This window comes from Orbicella faveolata, unplaced genomic scaffold (assembly GCF_042242905.1).
Source record: "Orbicella faveolata isolate gen_17 unplaced genomic scaffold, um_ofav_v1 contig_2, whole genome shotgun sequence".
Taxonomy (NCBI): Eukaryota; Metazoa; Cnidaria; class Anthozoa; order Scleractinia; family Merulinidae; genus Orbicella; species Orbicella faveolata.
This window is the reverse complement of record NW_028301547.1, coordinates 20,215,553-20,231,580: the sequence shown is the minus strand read 5'-3', so window position 1 is coordinate 20,231,580 and position 16,028 is coordinate 20,215,553. Positions and strand designations below refer to the sequence as shown.

General features: G+C 40.2%; 2 protein-coding genes across 2 annotated transcripts; one reads left to right on the top strand and one right to left on the bottom strand.

Annotated features, from left to right (window-relative positions):
* Positions 1–99: 99 nt before the first annotated feature.
* LOC110046056 (heparan sulfate glucosamine 3-O-sulfotransferase 1-like) lies at positions 100–4,012 on the bottom strand. Its single transcript, XM_020751725.2, has one exon. The coding sequence runs from the start codon at positions 3,852–3,854 to the stop codon at positions 2,505–2,507; it is 1,350 nt and encodes a 449-aa protein (XP_020607384.2). The 5' UTR covers positions 3,855–4,012; the 3' UTR covers positions 100–2,504.
* A 6,810-nt stretch (positions 4,013–10,822) lies between these two features.
* LOC149112352 (beta-1 adrenergic receptor-like) lies at positions 10,823–14,028 on the top strand. Its single transcript, XM_089288802.1, has 2 exons — positions 10,823–10,876; positions 11,520–14,028. The coding sequence occupies exons 1-2, from the start codon at positions 10,823–10,825 to the stop codon at positions 12,279–12,281; spliced, it is 816 nt and encodes a 271-aa protein (XP_089144928.1). The 3' UTR covers positions 12,282–14,028.
* The last annotated feature ends 2,000 nt before the right edge of the window (positions 14,029–16,028 follow it).

Here is a 16,028-nt window from a genome sequence, read left to right as displayed (position 1 = left end):
GCTAAGGGGTTGGACCCTGGGACAGTGCCTCCCCATGTAAAATTCCGTAGATTACCCTTTGCTGTTTTTGATTAGCAATAAATAAAAGCAAAACAAAAGTTAATTTTCACTCGCTCTCTTTTTATTTTGCACCACACATGGAAACAAATAAATTGCTTGGTCTGAATTGTTTTATTAATACACAATGCATAAAAAAATTAAATTTTGACTAGACTCGATGAAAGTAATGGTTTCTTTAAATAGCAGACCACAGTATTCTATAAATAAATTATTCAAAGCCATACTGTTACTACTAAACTGCCACTGATGAACTGTAGACCTGTTTCCATGGTTGCCATACTCAGGCTTTCATTAGGGCCCAATCAATACACAATGTCGTGGGCCAGGATGGGTGTAGTCCCAAAAGGGGGACCCGTTTTAGATTAGAGGTATATAAAAGTGGGGTATCTCCTAGGCTGATGACGATTCCCTACTGCTTTACAGACTAAGGGAGTAACCGTCATTTAAGAAAAAAATTTGTCATCAAGTCAATGTTCCTCAGTGACTGTTACATCCATCACTCACAGAAATCCTAAGGGAAAATTTCTAAAAATAATGATTCCCGGTAAGTGTGAAAGAGCATAATATCACCCTTTCCACATGTTGGTTTCCATACAAATAAACACATTTCACTTTTTAAAAATATATAACACAGGGCCAAATGTTTAAATTCAATAAACTGTAACATTTACCTTAAGGATACCATGAAACTTTTTCAGGTTTAAAGGCACATCAGATTCAAGAATTTAAACATTTTAAAATGTTTTGCCCTGTACTATTTTATTTCTTAGTCTACTTAACAACACATTGTTGGCGTCAGAATAAAATTTAAAAAAATAATGAAATGACCATATTTACACTGAGTAGGTATTTGAGTTTCAAGCTGGGCCTTCTACTTACACAGTACTTGTCTTAACTTTTACTACTAAATCTCATTTTGTTTTTGACATTGAGGCCCAGTTCAGATGTCATACTTCTGCCATGCTGAACTTGATTGCAGTTTGGTTCAGCTGTAGCATGGCAGGAAAACAACTCTGATTCATTTGTCATGCCAGAGTCAAACCAAATTCAGGATTTACTGATGCCCTGTAACAATTGTCTTCCTAACTTCCCGTGGGAACACAATCTTGCCAAAATACATTAACACAGGTTATGAATTTTGTTTGGTGCAACAAAAGCATGATGTTTGAATCGCTGCCATGCCAGAGTCGTGTAGCACGGCAGAGCTTGTCAAACTTAGTTGCTCACTGTACTTAATTCAAAAGTTTGATTCAGGCGCCGTGCTTCTGCTTTGCTTTTGTCGAACTTAATTCCTGAATTTAGTTTGGCATGGCAGAAGGACAACGTCTGAACTGAGCCTGAGGATTGCAAATGTGGTGCAACTAAACAATAAAGAAACTGCTCGGGCATTTTCACGTTTGATTAAATATTGCTTGCTTCAACTGAATTTTATGATGTTTGGAGAATTTGTTCAGCATTTCCTTTGTAAATTAGAATTTTTTGAAATTGCAAACCTTGAGGGGCAACAAAATTTGGACATTTGGCCTACTTGCTCAACCTATTTGGCAGTTCTCAGAATAGCAAATTTGCATGTTGTCATCATTTGACTACTACTACCAGAATTCCTTTCGTTTTCTCTTTATTATTTAAATTTTGAAGCCCCAGTGGGGTTTAAATAACAATTACTCTAATTAGCATAAGAAACACAAAAAGTGAACACTTCTGGTAGTTGCAGTCAAATGACGCCATCAAATCGCCTGTTGTTACCATCCAACTATCTTGCAAGTACATAACAATAGTTGTAACAGTTAAATCCCTGGGTTTATCAGAAGAATTGGTTACACTAACCAAAAATAATCTCAATAACAAGATGTATGACGGAGGAATTAATGTTACTTACGACTGACCTAAATATATTTAAAGTCAGCTGATTCCCCTCAGAGGAGCATGCAGGTGTACAGAATGAAACTAATTGGGAGATAAAAATCTTTATACAAATTATAGCAAAGAGCATTTCATTCTAATGTTGAGGAAGAAAATTGACAGTAAGCTTGCTGATTCTAAAAATATACCTCTTCTCTCCGGAAAAGCCCTTGGCACTGTGTACGTTATCAGTGTCTCAATAAGCTTTGAATGTACATGTCTCAAATTGTTTGATTTCCAAATGCCCCCTGTGCGAATAAATATTAAAGCCTGTGAAATTGAATAAATAATAGGACCAGCTGTCAATTTCAATTAAAAACTGCACGCAAAAGATTTTTATTCGCGTCTCCTACATTGTAAAGTGCCCATTGTTGAGTCTATGGAAATTACGAATTCTGGCTTATTCTTTCTTTATATGTTTGTGTTTGGTGCGGGCGGAATGATTGTATCAATCGCAAAGTAAACAGTATTTAACTTCAAATACCTCAACTACTTATAAGCCCAAACGGATCTCTAGTTTCGGCGTAAGTTTTAACAGATCCTCACCAGTTAAAGTTTCGCTGCACCATAGAATAAAATTTCTCATTAAGTGGATGAAAATATTCACGTAAACGCTTCAAAACCTCTTCGTGTACAGCAGGATGTTTTCGTCCTTTTGTCTCACCCATGCAGTGCGCTCTGCTCACAATTCCGCTGTTTGAGATTTTGCCCACAAAGCATGGAAATCCTTTGCTTTCGTTTAAGTAGAAGTTGTTCTCTGTAATGAAGGGTTTTATGTTGAGAAATCGTTCGACGAGTTTGATCTCCTTCGCAGGCCTTTTGATCAGTTCTTCTCCGCTCACAAAGTGAATTTGACTGAAAGGGAAGTATTTCAACCACAGCGCGAGGTGTTCGGCGTAACGCCCAAACGCGATTTTACTCCAGTCTTCGTCAACTTCACCATTATCTTTGATTGCCATTTCCTCAAAAGGCGGGTTGTCGGGTTTTCGTCCTAGCGACTGCGTATAATCCGATATAGCTCGTCGTGTTGGGTCGCGCACGATCACAATGAGTTTAACAGACTTGGACATTCGATACACTCTCTCCGGTACTGTTGGAGTAATGAAATAACTCGGTGATTTCTCGATTGTGACTTGACCCGGTAACGAAGTTGGCATTTGTTGGCGATACCACTCGAGCCCTTGCTCGTAATTTTCATCTCGATCGAAGAAATGAACTTCGCTGCTAGATGCTCGAATGCTCGGATGAATCTTTAAAATTTCCAGAAGCGCGCGCGTTCCTCCTTTCTTCACACCGATTATGATAGCATTTGGAAGTCGCTTCCTATTTTCTCCCTCCTCGAGGTCAAATTCAGAAACATCGCTATCTTCATCATCTTCAACTTGACTGTCGAAATTCAACAACTGTTTCCGATCGCCTTGTTTTGATGCCGAAGACAGAGAATAATTCCCTTTCTTGTCAACGCCTTTGCTAGAGTACTTGTCGATGTGGGAGCCTCTCTGACCGCGACGACCAACATCTTCCGGAGTTTTGCGTTTGGTTTCTTCTTCGAAAAATTTCGACGGAATCTTCTGCTCTCGACTGGAAGTATCGATCGGATTTAATGTTGTTTTGAAATCCGACGACGCTACCGAAGACACGTGTTCTAGATTCGAACTTTGTCGAGCAGTCCGGCTCGTTGTCCGTGACTTGACATCAGACGAAATTGTCGGTTTCTTGTCCAAATTTTTCAAACTATTTAGATGGGGAACCTTCAGCGTGCGGTTGTTTCTAGAGGTGTTACCGTAAAGTACATACGTTGAAATCGCTGAAAACACAAGAACTAGAATAAAAAGACGCTTGCTCCTGGAAGAAAGCTTGTCTAGGAACGACTTGCCGCGTTTGCATATCATGAGCTTTTCTCATGTCCTCTGTTGTTCAGCCAGTTTCCAACTTTAACAAGCTTTTAAATTTAAGCATCAAAACAAGACCATCAGTTCGCCAGCAAAGATTTTAGCGATAGCATACCCGCAAAGCGTTCGTTGCGATTTTCTGAAGCGTATGTAAATAGCTTGATAGTACCAGCGATGTGATTGGGTAATGGGACAATGCTTGTCATCGCCTCGGCTATCATAGGCCCAGCATCTCAATCAGCGCTTGATCAGCGCTTTACATTGGCCGGGAGAAATATATTTACCTGATAATTACTTTAATTTATATGCATATTGTGTAATAAATGGCAGATATATTTAATAGTGGGGATATTAGCTGACAAAAGCCATCTTTTGCCCTGAATTTGATGCCCCAATTTCAGCGGAATCTCCCGCTGTAAAGGTACGTAAGTAGAAAGCGGAAAGGGAGAAAAAGAAGTCATCGTACAGTATTTGTTTTCAGTGAATCCTTTGATAAATCCGCGGGGAGCTTGTTTTTTCGAGTATCCGACCTCCAGGTCGAGGACTTTAATACTAAAAAATAGAACTGCTCGGGAGTCGGAGGGGGTTGTTGTCGCTGGAGTGGACTGGAGTGGTGGCTCAACGAAATGTTGCGCTCCTACTTACGTTATTACCCATGTAAGCACTTTCAATATTTGCTTAGCCTCGTGATCAAAGGTCTGTTTTCACTTATACTCCTCTGTCTTTGTAGCGCGCATGAAGATTGCAATACCAGTGACGTCAAAGAAGGGAACACTAAGCGCGTACAGGAGCCCATGACCTCCTGGCGTGTTTGGTATCCTGCTTCCTCCTTGTATAATTCATGCCCAACAAAATGAAAATGTAAAGACTCTCTAATAACCTCTCATCCTATTAAGCCGTCGGCGCCGCGCACACCTATATCAGTGCGGTTCGTCAATATATTCTCAAATGACGAAAAATGTCTCTCGCACAAGGAATTTAAAGAAGAACTTAGGGCCTGATTACATGGCGAATTTCAGCCTGGTTAGGGCCTGATTACATGGCGAACTTCAGCCCGGGCTGAAATTTCAGCCTGGTTAGCCGGGCTGAAATTTCAGCCCGGTTTCTGAAACGAATTCTCATGAAATCAAATTGGCGATTACATGAAGGAGGATTCAGCCCGGGCTGAAAAGTCTGAAAAAATCCCATGTAATCGAAACGGAATTTCAGCCCGGGCTGAAAAGCAGGAAATAAGATGGCTGCCGCTACCAAGTAGAAGCGATCTCAGTGGAATAAAGGCGATAAAATAGAGAATCTCTCCAATTTCAAAGCTTAGATGGAATATAAGAACATCGAGACAAGGTTAAACAGAACGAGGCTGTCAGGGAAGCCATGAACTCGGCAAGCTTGAGGACATATTTTCTTTCTATGCAAGTACGTCTTTCTGGCTGAGAGACAGGTTTCGTTTCAGTTCCATCATCATTGTAGGGTGTTACTATCCTAAAAAGTTAAAAATTGAGCGCCAATAAAAGGTCAAACTACGAGAGAAGCAATGCGCCTATTTTCACGATTCGTGTTCTCGGCGCCATTTTGATTCTCTGGAGACTTTTCGCACACAATTTCATATTTGGCGCCGAGGTTAATATTTCAGCCTGGGCTGAAATTCGTTATGTAATCGCAACAAAATTTCAGCCCCCCTAGCCGAGCTGAAATTTCAGCCCGGCTTCTGAAACAAATTCTCATGAAATCAAATTGGTGATTACATGAAGAAGGATTCAGCCCGGGCCGCAATTCAGCCCGGGCTGAAAATCCTAGCCCGGTTTTTCACGGGCTAGGATTTTCAGCCCGGGCAAACGGACTGAAAAGTCTGAGAAAAAAAGGCCCATGTAATCGAAACGGAATTTCAGCCCGGGCTGAAATGCAGGAAATAAGATGGCTGCCGTTACGAAGTAGAAGCGATCTCAGTGGAATAAAGGCGATAAAATGGAGAATCTCTCTAATTTCAAAGCTTAGATGGAATATAAGAACATCGAGACAAGGTTAAACAGCACGAGGCTGTCAGGGAAGCCATGAACTCGGCAAGCTTGAGGACATTTTCTTTCTATAAAAGTACGTCTTTCTGGCTGAGAGACAGGTTTCGTTTCAGTTCCATCATCATTGTAGGGTGTTACTATCCCAAAAAGTTAAAAACTGAGCGCCAATAAAAGGTCAAACTACAAAAGAAGCAATGCGCCTGTTTTCACGTTTCGTGTTCTCCGCGCCATTTTGATTCTCTGGAGACTTTTCGTTCACAATTTCATATTTGGCGCCGAGGCCAATATTTCAGCCCAGGCTGAAATTCGTTATGTAATCGCAACAAAATTTCAGGCCCCCTAGCCGGGCTGAAATTCGCCATGTAATCAGGCTCTTAGAGTCACGATATGTGGCAATTTATCGCTCAATAGACCCTTTTCATAAATGGCTGTCCATTTAAAATCCTTTTGTAGACTTTGTATGCATTTAAATTAGGCTCATAAATTTAACACTTACTAAAGAATTTTTTTATGGCAGCCCTGAAGTTTATGAAAAGGGTCCAAAGAGGTCTATTTTTTTCATGTCCAACAAAAAAAGTCTTGTTCAGGTTCATTCAGTTGCCTTAGGCCCCCTATACAGGTGCAAATTTACCTTTGTAAACGGAGTTCTTTTTATGGTGCGCTTAGGCCTTTCGTCCATGCGCCAACGAGCTAAACGTATACGCGGAGGCGAATATCAGTTTCGTAAACGCTTTCCAAAGTGCATCATGGCTTTATTAAAGGGCAATCAACCATCGCACAGCTCTTACATGTCTTAGGCACTGTCCACCGTATAACTAGAGCAATTGACCGAGGATTTCAGACTGACATAGCTTTTTTAGACTTTAATTCAAAGGCGTTTGATTCGGTATTGTATGCCTATCTGATTAGCAAATTGACCAATCTGGAATAAAAGGTCCTCTACTGAAGTGGTCCACCAGCTATCTATGGAAAGGATGCAGGGTGTGGTAATAGATGGAAAAAGCTCAAGGTGGTTTCCTATTCGGCTCAGGAGTCCCACAGGGTTCTCCTCCTTGGTGCTCCTTTGTTTGTTTTATATGCTTTGTCTCAGTGAAGCGTTTTGGTATTACTTGCTGACGATGCCGACTGCCCCTGGGGAAGGGGTCATATAAAAGGAACGGGGCTGCTCGTCGGAAATTTAAAAAAAAAAAAACCCAAAGAGGAACCAAGATCCTGTTTTGTGGGCGTGGCTTTATTTTTTTTTTGATCCCTAAGAGATACCAATTCTAAAACAACACATAATCTCCTGTCATATTTTCTTGGCTCAATACCCTAAAAGGAATGCTACAAAACCAAAACCCGACACAACGTAGAATGATTTTTTGAAGGTGTACTATATTTCGGCTGGCCAAACCAGCCTTCTTCAGGTACAATGGAAGATTTTACATTGGTGCGTGTTTTTATGTAGCCGATATTTACGTAATACCGGAAATACGCAAAAGTAATTGATAGTGTAAATTGAAGATAAGCATACGGTAAAATAAAAGAACATGATAAAAGAACATAATAAAAGAAAACAAATGGAAACAATTAATATGTTTCTTCGCGGATGTTCAGACCATTAGGATCAATTGTTCTGCCTTTTTGAATTAAAAAAGCTTCCCTGGCCTTACGGATAGAGTCTCGGTTAGAAACGACTTTTTCGATGGGGATTAATTGCATCGTTCCGGTTGCTTGCTTAAACATTTTATAGTCACCCTGAAAGGTACCACAAAAGTTCCCGCTGTGGACCTTTTGAGGCTGAACACCCTAACAGGTACCAAAACTGCTTTTTCAACCCCTAAAAAATACGACGAGCACCCCCGTCCTTTAAATATGGGATTCACCCCCCCCCCCCCCCCCCCCAAGGCCACACGCCTCCGCACTATAAGCTCCGCTAGTGACTGCGCATTATTATTAGCTGTTATTAACCGAGCTGGAGGTCTGTATGGGAGAATCTTGACCGAGGTCGTAAGTGCAGACCGAACCCAGTGATCTCTGTACACACGACCGAGGTCAAGATTCTCCTATACAGACCGACTTAGCTCGGTTAATAAGATGTTTATTATATGGCAAAGAAGAAAACTTTAATTCGTGTAATGTAACTGGTTTGCTGACATTTTGCTTGCGAACGGCGATGAGCTTAACTTAAACCTGCCGAAATTTGCTCGTTCTCTTTACTTTTTCTTTGTCATCAGGCTTTTTGGCACTTCCATAAATGATTGAGATGAAAATAAAAGAAAATGATGAACATTTTTTGTATTTTAGTTTGCTACTTTTTCAACGCAAAATGAAACCGGTCTAGATGCTGGTCTAGATGGGAAAATCTAGACCGCGGTCAATATCGATTTCAGCCAATCAAATTCGTGAATTTGGTAGTTCCCAGTTCTTGTGAGACACAGCCATATAGTAATTAGCTCTTATTAACCGAGCTGGAGGTCTGTATGGGAGAATCTTGACCGAGGTCGTGAGTACAGACCGAACGTAGTGAGGTCTGTACACAAGACCGTGGTCAAGATTCTCCCATACAGACCGACTTAGCTCGGTTAATAAGATGTTTATTATATGGCAAAGAAAAAAACTTTAATTCGTTTAATGTACCTGGTGGGCTGACATTTTGCTTGCGAACGGCGACGAACTTAACTTAAACCTGCCGAAATTTGCTCGTTCTCTTTACTTTTTTTTTGTCATCAGGCTTTTTGGCACTTCCATAAATGATTGAGATGAAAATAAAAGAAAATGATGAACATTTATGTATTTTAGTTTGCTACTTTTTCAACGCAAAATGAAACCGCTCTAGCTGCCGGTCTAGATGGGAAAATCTAGACCGCGGTCAATATCGATTTCGGTAGTTCCCAGTCCTTGTGAGACGCAGCCATATAATAAAAAGGGATATTAATAACCTGGCTGAATGGAGTAATACCTGGAAGCTGACCTTCAATGCAGATAAATGATCGATGACTACATGAGAGTGAAAACTCTGACGAGAGTGGACAATCAGCGTAACCTTGGAGTTCTTAATCATCACTTGCGATGCTCGATTTATAGTGAGCACATATTTACACAGGTGCTACGATTCATTCGACGAACCATTAGCCGAAGCGACCAACTTTGAGATCTCTCTACGTAACGCTCATGCGTTCTCACCTTGATTATGCCTTCGAAATCTGGAGCCCGAAGTCCGTCACCCTGATGAAACTAACAGAGGGAGTCCAACGAGGAGCGACGCGGATTCTCCTTCCAGAGCTAAGCTACAACGAGCAACGCCTTTGAACGATTAGATCTTCTTACACTGGCGTACCGAAGAGAGGTTAAAGACCTCACAATATTCTACAAATTCAAATGTGGATACTACAATTGCACATTTGACTCATATTATGAATTTTGCTTGGATAAAGGACTAAGGTCCTATTCGAGTAATAAACTGAAATTAAACCCAGTAAGAACTAAGCTTTTTAAGGACATTTTTTAAAATAGAATTCCTTATTTATGGAATAACTTTCCCGAAGGGTTTAGGACTGATAATCTTAGCCTGTCATGCTTGAAGGGTAGAGACGATGCAGAGACTTTTATAAATGCCAGAACTTTGATCCTGACTGCCCAAATGTTACTTGAACGTAATAGTAGCCCTTTGATGTTAAATGGACACTGTATTTAAACAGCGTTTTTCGTTGTTTTAATTTGTTGTTATATATTTTGCTTGGACTAGCACGTATAGTTCCAATGTTTGTTTCTAGTCCTTCCTCGCTACTTTTCTTCTTTCTATTTTGTGATTTATAATTTATTGCTTGTATGTTTTCCAAACGAGCAAAAAGACGAAGAACTTCTCTGAAAGTCTAATGTTCATCTAGCCCCCACTAACACCACCTACACAACCTATAACATTTTTGTTCGTTTTCTTTTTTTTTTTTTTTTATTCTGGCAAGGATTAACTCTAGATGTGATCCGCTACCAATTTAAATTAAAATGCCCTCCGTACACGTCAATTGATACGTGAAAATGTAAAGTAAATAATTCGAAATTCGTCAGGAAGATGGTTCTTAATCCGTCTTAATCTTTCTCACTCTTGTATTAGCCATGCACCCTTGTTCCTTTATCGGCTCATATTACCTCCTTTTTTGCTATCTCAATATGCTGTTTTTGAGGATTCTTCTCACTTGAAGATAATTTCATGCCTGTCGGATACCATCAGTTCACAACCACTCACACGTGTACAATACAGTGACAATTGCTTTCGTCAGTTTTTCATTTGAATTTCTTGGCAAACTCCGTAATTGCATTGAGCTTTTAACACTGACAGGAGGCAATTTCCGACCGAGAAAAAGTAGTTAGAATCATAATTGATTAACAACACCACAATAACATTTGTCAGAAATGCAATGATAGCACATGATAACGAATCAAGTTCCTTTACATGCATGGCATTAGTAGTTATGTTTCAAATCAACTGCTTAGCATACCGTAAAGAGTTGACGATTTGAGCCAAAATGTTCACTTCAGAAATATGTATTTTGTTAGTATTTACAACCTGTTTAGCCCATTTTACTTCAATTTTGTTTTATCGTAATTTGAAATTGTGACTTACCGTGATATTTTATATTCGAAGCGCGAATAGTTCTTCGCAAATATTACAAATGCGAAACGTAACAGTGCGTCATTGAAACTGTCGCAAAACGTCCTCTCTTACCTTCTTCACGTTCAATTTGAAAGTGCATACGTACATCTTTGTCTTAAAAACAGTATTGAAGCTTTTACCTTATGTACACAAACCTAATGAGATAGAATTAATGGAGTTACTTAGATAACCGTGATGAGCTGGCAGGTGGTACAGTTTTATGCTTTGGTTCAGCTCTTGGTGGGCAACTGAAGTGGGCAGGGTAGCTGAAACTAGCTTAAACTCCATCAATCAAATTAGTCATAATACGTGACTAGCCTTATATGTCCGACCTCGGTTTCAGCTTTTCAATAGAAGGAAGAACCACTAAGCTAAAGGTAAAAAACATTTTGGTATTCAATGTAAAGTTTATATGAAATATTTCATATATGAACTGCGGTTATAGATGAAAGTGAAGAATGATCATCGCAGTTAATTTTCCAATTTAAGCAACTGGAAAGAAGAAGCCTGAAAAAAAAAAACAAAAAAAAAAATTAGGGCTTCAACGGGATTCGAACCCGTGACGTCCGCGATACCGGTGCGATGCTCTACCAACTGAGCTATGAAGCCGCACATTGGGAGCGGGGTCAATTAATTGATATCATGTCTTCCCGTGAGGAGTGAAATGATGTAAAGTTTATATGAAATATTTCATATATGAACTGCGGTTATAGATGAAAGTGAAGAATGATCATCGCAGTTAATTTTCCAATTTAAGCAACTGGAAAGAAGAAGCCTGAAAAAAAAAAAAAAAAATTAGGGCTTCAACGGGATTCGAACCCGTGACGTCCGCGATACCGGTGCGATGCTCTACCAACTGAGCTATGAAGCCACACATTGGGAGCGGGGTCAATTAATTGAGTTCATGTCTTCCCGTGAGGAGTGAAATGATGTAAAGTTTATATGAAATATTTCATATATGAACTGCGGTTATAGATGAAAGTGAAGAATGATCATCGCTCCCAATATGTGGCTTCATAGCTCAGACGGACGGTCTTCAACACCTCTGTGCTTTGTCTAACATTTACAGATCTTCTAATTGCAATGTTTATTCAGCCCGCTTTCATCGCTTATCAGACCGAGAAGTATATAAGCGGCGCATACGCGTGCGTTCCGTACTTTATAAAGACTGTGTTTGAGTTTTGGTGTGTGGGTTTGTCGTTTGTGACCCTAGCGCTCATCACACTGGAGAGATATGTTGCCGTGTTCAAGCCGTTTCTGTATCGAGCCTCTGTTACACGGGTACGGGTAATGTTGGTCATAATCAGTGGGTGGCTGATATGGAGCTTGTTCAGCTTCAGTCTTCGATTTTCCTCGCTTGGAATGAAACTCAAAGCTTATTCAATTCTATCTTCCATCTTAATTACGTTTACTCTACTCGAAACCATCTTTGTCTACATTAAACTGTACAAAGTCACCAGAATCAAAGGCAGTTCCGTCAGTCACGCAAGCAACACTTCAGATCAAGACCAGAACAGAGCTATCGACGATCTTGAAAAGAAAGCGACCAAAACAATATTAATAATCACTGGAGCGTTCTTCCTCTGTTTCTTGCCGACTCTATGCGCATCGATCGTGCACCAGGCCGCCGCGGTAAGGGATGACATCATGTTACACGTGATCTATCCTGTGGCTGAGTGTGCACTGTTTCTAACAGCTCTTGTAAACCCCGCCATTTATGTATGGAGAAATGCTTCCGTCCGAAGCAGTTTAAAAGAATTTACAAAGTTCACCAGCAACTAGTCTAGGGAGATAACAACAATAACGACCACAAAACCTTTATTAAGGTGTCTTGGGGTATTTAGCATTACTGCTAATTGGGGAATGAATAAATGAAAGACTTCATTTGAATTTCAATGGTATTTAGCTTTAAAAAAAAAACTAATTGGAAACACTATTTACAACAGAAAGGAAGTATAAACGAGGAAAGAAATAAGTACATATGTAGAAAATGTACAAATATTTTAAAAATGAATCCTACAAATTATTACAGTACAATTAACTACATTATTTGGAATATTTGGAATTCTTGAAAAAAAATGCGACGCAAACAATATTAGTAATCAGTGGAGCGTTTTTCCTCTGTTTCATGCAGATTGCAAAGATAGTTGCTTTCGTTACGTTTTAAAACACGTTAATTTGAGGGATTCTTCATGTCACTCAAGTGTGGTGAAAATTTGAGGATAAGGTCTAGTCGCCCTATTTATTATCTTTATGCGAAATTTTACTAGCATTCACAAGATAGAACGATTGCTTAAGGTGAAATTTGTTGGGGCATTACCGTGATCTTTTGTCGGTGTCGAGAGACTGGAAATTTACTAAGTTAAGTCCATACATGTCAATAAATCATTCAAAGTTTTAACAGCCTTTTGTTGTTTTTGAAAGAGTTTTTGTGGTGCGAAAGACATTGTGACTTTTATACCTTCTCAGGTAGCTAAAATAGACCATTTTCGTATTCTCCGTAATGGACTGGGACTAGGCGGCAACTGAAGCTAACTGTGGGAAGTCTTTTCAGATGTACTTCACATTAATCTCTTTTCAGTTGCCATAGGTATTGTGTGCTCTTCTTATATTAATGTTTTGTATTCATATATAACTTAAATTATTTTAGACTTCCTTCATAGCATAGAAATAGCGTTTTCCCTCTTCTTTTTTTTCTTCTTGTGTGTGCATTTGTGCTCAAGTTTTCTTGCTGACCTGTAGTTTATTTCTATTTAATGCTGATGTTAACTGGCTGCCTGGCTCCGCTAGCCCCTATGGTTATTCCAGGCAGCTAGTACTCAAATTTTTACTTTTAATATTTTCATTGAAATTGTAATTTCTTCTTTAGCAAGAGTGAGTACAAATAAAGATTGATTATTATTTAATGATATTCTCCCGCATGAACTTCCATTGCGAACAACTTGTAGTTCCAGACCCATACCGAGAATACGAAAATGGCCGCAAGTCTTACCATAGTAGCTAGTTTTGTGGGCTCGTAATGCGTACAGACCGGAATGCGTTAGTGCTATCTACGTATTGCAACCATTACAAGCCTATGATGGCTAGCATTGTAGGCATGAAAAGCGTAAGAGGTTAGAAGCATACAGAGCAGTAAACACGCATTTTTATGCCCGTGATAAATCAGCTAGCGTCATAGCAAGGTATGTAATGCTTGAGAGGCCCTGAGCTATAAAATAATACTTTGCACGCATTTCATGCCTATGACACTCCATAAATAACCAGCTAGCACAGTAGGCACGTAATGCGTGCAGAGAGGAGGGCTAAATATGTAGCACTTCGCATGCAGTAGAGGTCTAAGATATGGCATGTCATAGGAGTGTGATGCCGCGTGTGAGGTCTGAGCCATAAAAAGCACTGAAGATATATCAGGCCTACGATACCGCGCAATAATCAGCTGCATCATAGGCACGTAATGCGTGCAGATGGTAGAGATGATGATGATGATGATGATGATGATGACAGTAATAATGTTAATAACAGATACACAGCTCTTTACACGGTTTACATTCCTGTAATGCAATATAATGGTTCTTTTTTTTCTGCAACTTCCATCAAACATCCAAAAGACTTTTATTGTGCAAACTTGCGCGAAGCCTTTTCAGTGTTACACCAGGAGTACATGCTCAGGATATGTTCGTTCATGTGCGTGGTTCACTATTTGACGGAGATGTTGTTAGGCGACATCTCGTTTCCTTGTGATCGTGTCATTTCCATTTAAAAATAACAGCTAAAAATGTGTCCACCCCTCTAGGGTGCAAAGAAAATCTATGTTTCAGCTAGCCCCTTGGGCGGGCTGTAACTAGTATGTACAAACGCACCACGCGGTCGCAGTTTTTTGTGTGCGCATAGCTCTTAAGAGTGTGACGCTGTGTTATCTCTGGGGCAATTTCAGGCGAGAACAAGACCAAAGTTATAACAGGCCCTTCTGGGAACCGACAGCCGAATACTGAAGATGAATCTACTATTTTACCGTCAGACATCAGAGGCAACAACGGTATTATCTTGCTGTAATGATCGAATTCTGTTGACGGATATTCGACTTCTCCTTCAGTGGAGAGGCACAACAACACAATGAGTGAGCCTCAAGGCTCAGGTCATCTTCGTATTTTTTATATCAAAGAATCCTTAACAAAATAAGGGCTTTCCTCTGTTTGTTGGAAAACTTGAGATAACTGAAGTTGTCACTTTGTCAAAATTATTATGAGGGCTGGGATCCCAAGAGTGATTTCAAGCATTCGTCCTGGAGGATAGTAGTCCAAATTATGCATCAGTGGCCAGGAACAGATTCACCAAATGAAGTGAGGTGTAAGACGGAAGTATTCTTCGCCTGCAAACGAGGTCTTAGTTCCTTCAAACTCCTTCCCGCTTCTCTGTTTCGCCAAAAGTAAATCACAGGATCCAGAACAGCGTTCATGAAGGTAGCTGCCCCAGCAAAAGGAAATATGCCATGGATTAGAAGATTCATAGAGATGAGTGACAACGCCTGCACAATGTTCAAACAGAAAGAAGGTACAAAGCTTATCATTTGTACTCCGATGATTAAGCCCACAAGAAACCTAGGGCTCACATTGCCAAGTTTGGCTTTCTCCCAGACATTCACGGTCAATCGATTTTGGTTGACGTATCCTAGAGAACACGTGACCCCAGAACGATTGACCGTGGCGAAATATCGAGACCTAGGAACAAGGCAAACGTTCACAGTCTAACTAATAGTGACGAGTTGATGTGCCTGTGTTACCTACAGGGAGCTCTCTGAGTCTTTTTTATTTAATTTTGTTTTGAGAATTTGTGTGTGTGGGGGGGGGGGGGAGGGGGGTTGGGGGTCGGAGGGAGAGGAATTGGGTTGCATTCAACAGTTTATCATAATATGCATTTAGGCATCGAAATATTCCAAAAGCATGTGAGTGTTTTAATTTGAGGGAGTTAAATCAGCCTTTCTCTTTATTGAGGCTCCATTATATATAAAGGGGTTGGGGTGGGGTCGTTTGAGTATCCAACATCCCTTTAATTTTTGGCCTGAATATCACACACATGTATAATGAGGGTTCTGGCACAGCACTCACGCAACACAGTGCAAGCGTAACGCTACTCCTCATCTGAAGATTCGGAGTAGCGTTACGCTTGCACTGTGTTGCGTTCGCTTGTGTCCAGAACCTTCATTATACATGTGTGTGTGTAACGCAACAGCACAGCAGTAAAATTTGGCGAAATAACGGGTCCAGCGAAGCTGCAACGTCTGTAATCAATATGCGCGGATGTGCCCTTCACTAGTATATACAAAAATGTGCCAGAGTTTTTTCCATATTGGAGAAGTGCATGCACAGTGTATACGTCGACATGGCTGCCGCAAGATATTTGTCTGATGTTCTGCAAACAAGTAACTGTCAACTTTCTGAGGCCATTCAAAACCTCCCTCCAGAGCTTCGTGAGATAATTTTAAAGAAGTATCTCGCCACAAAAATGAGAGAAAAAAAGGAAATGGGCTGG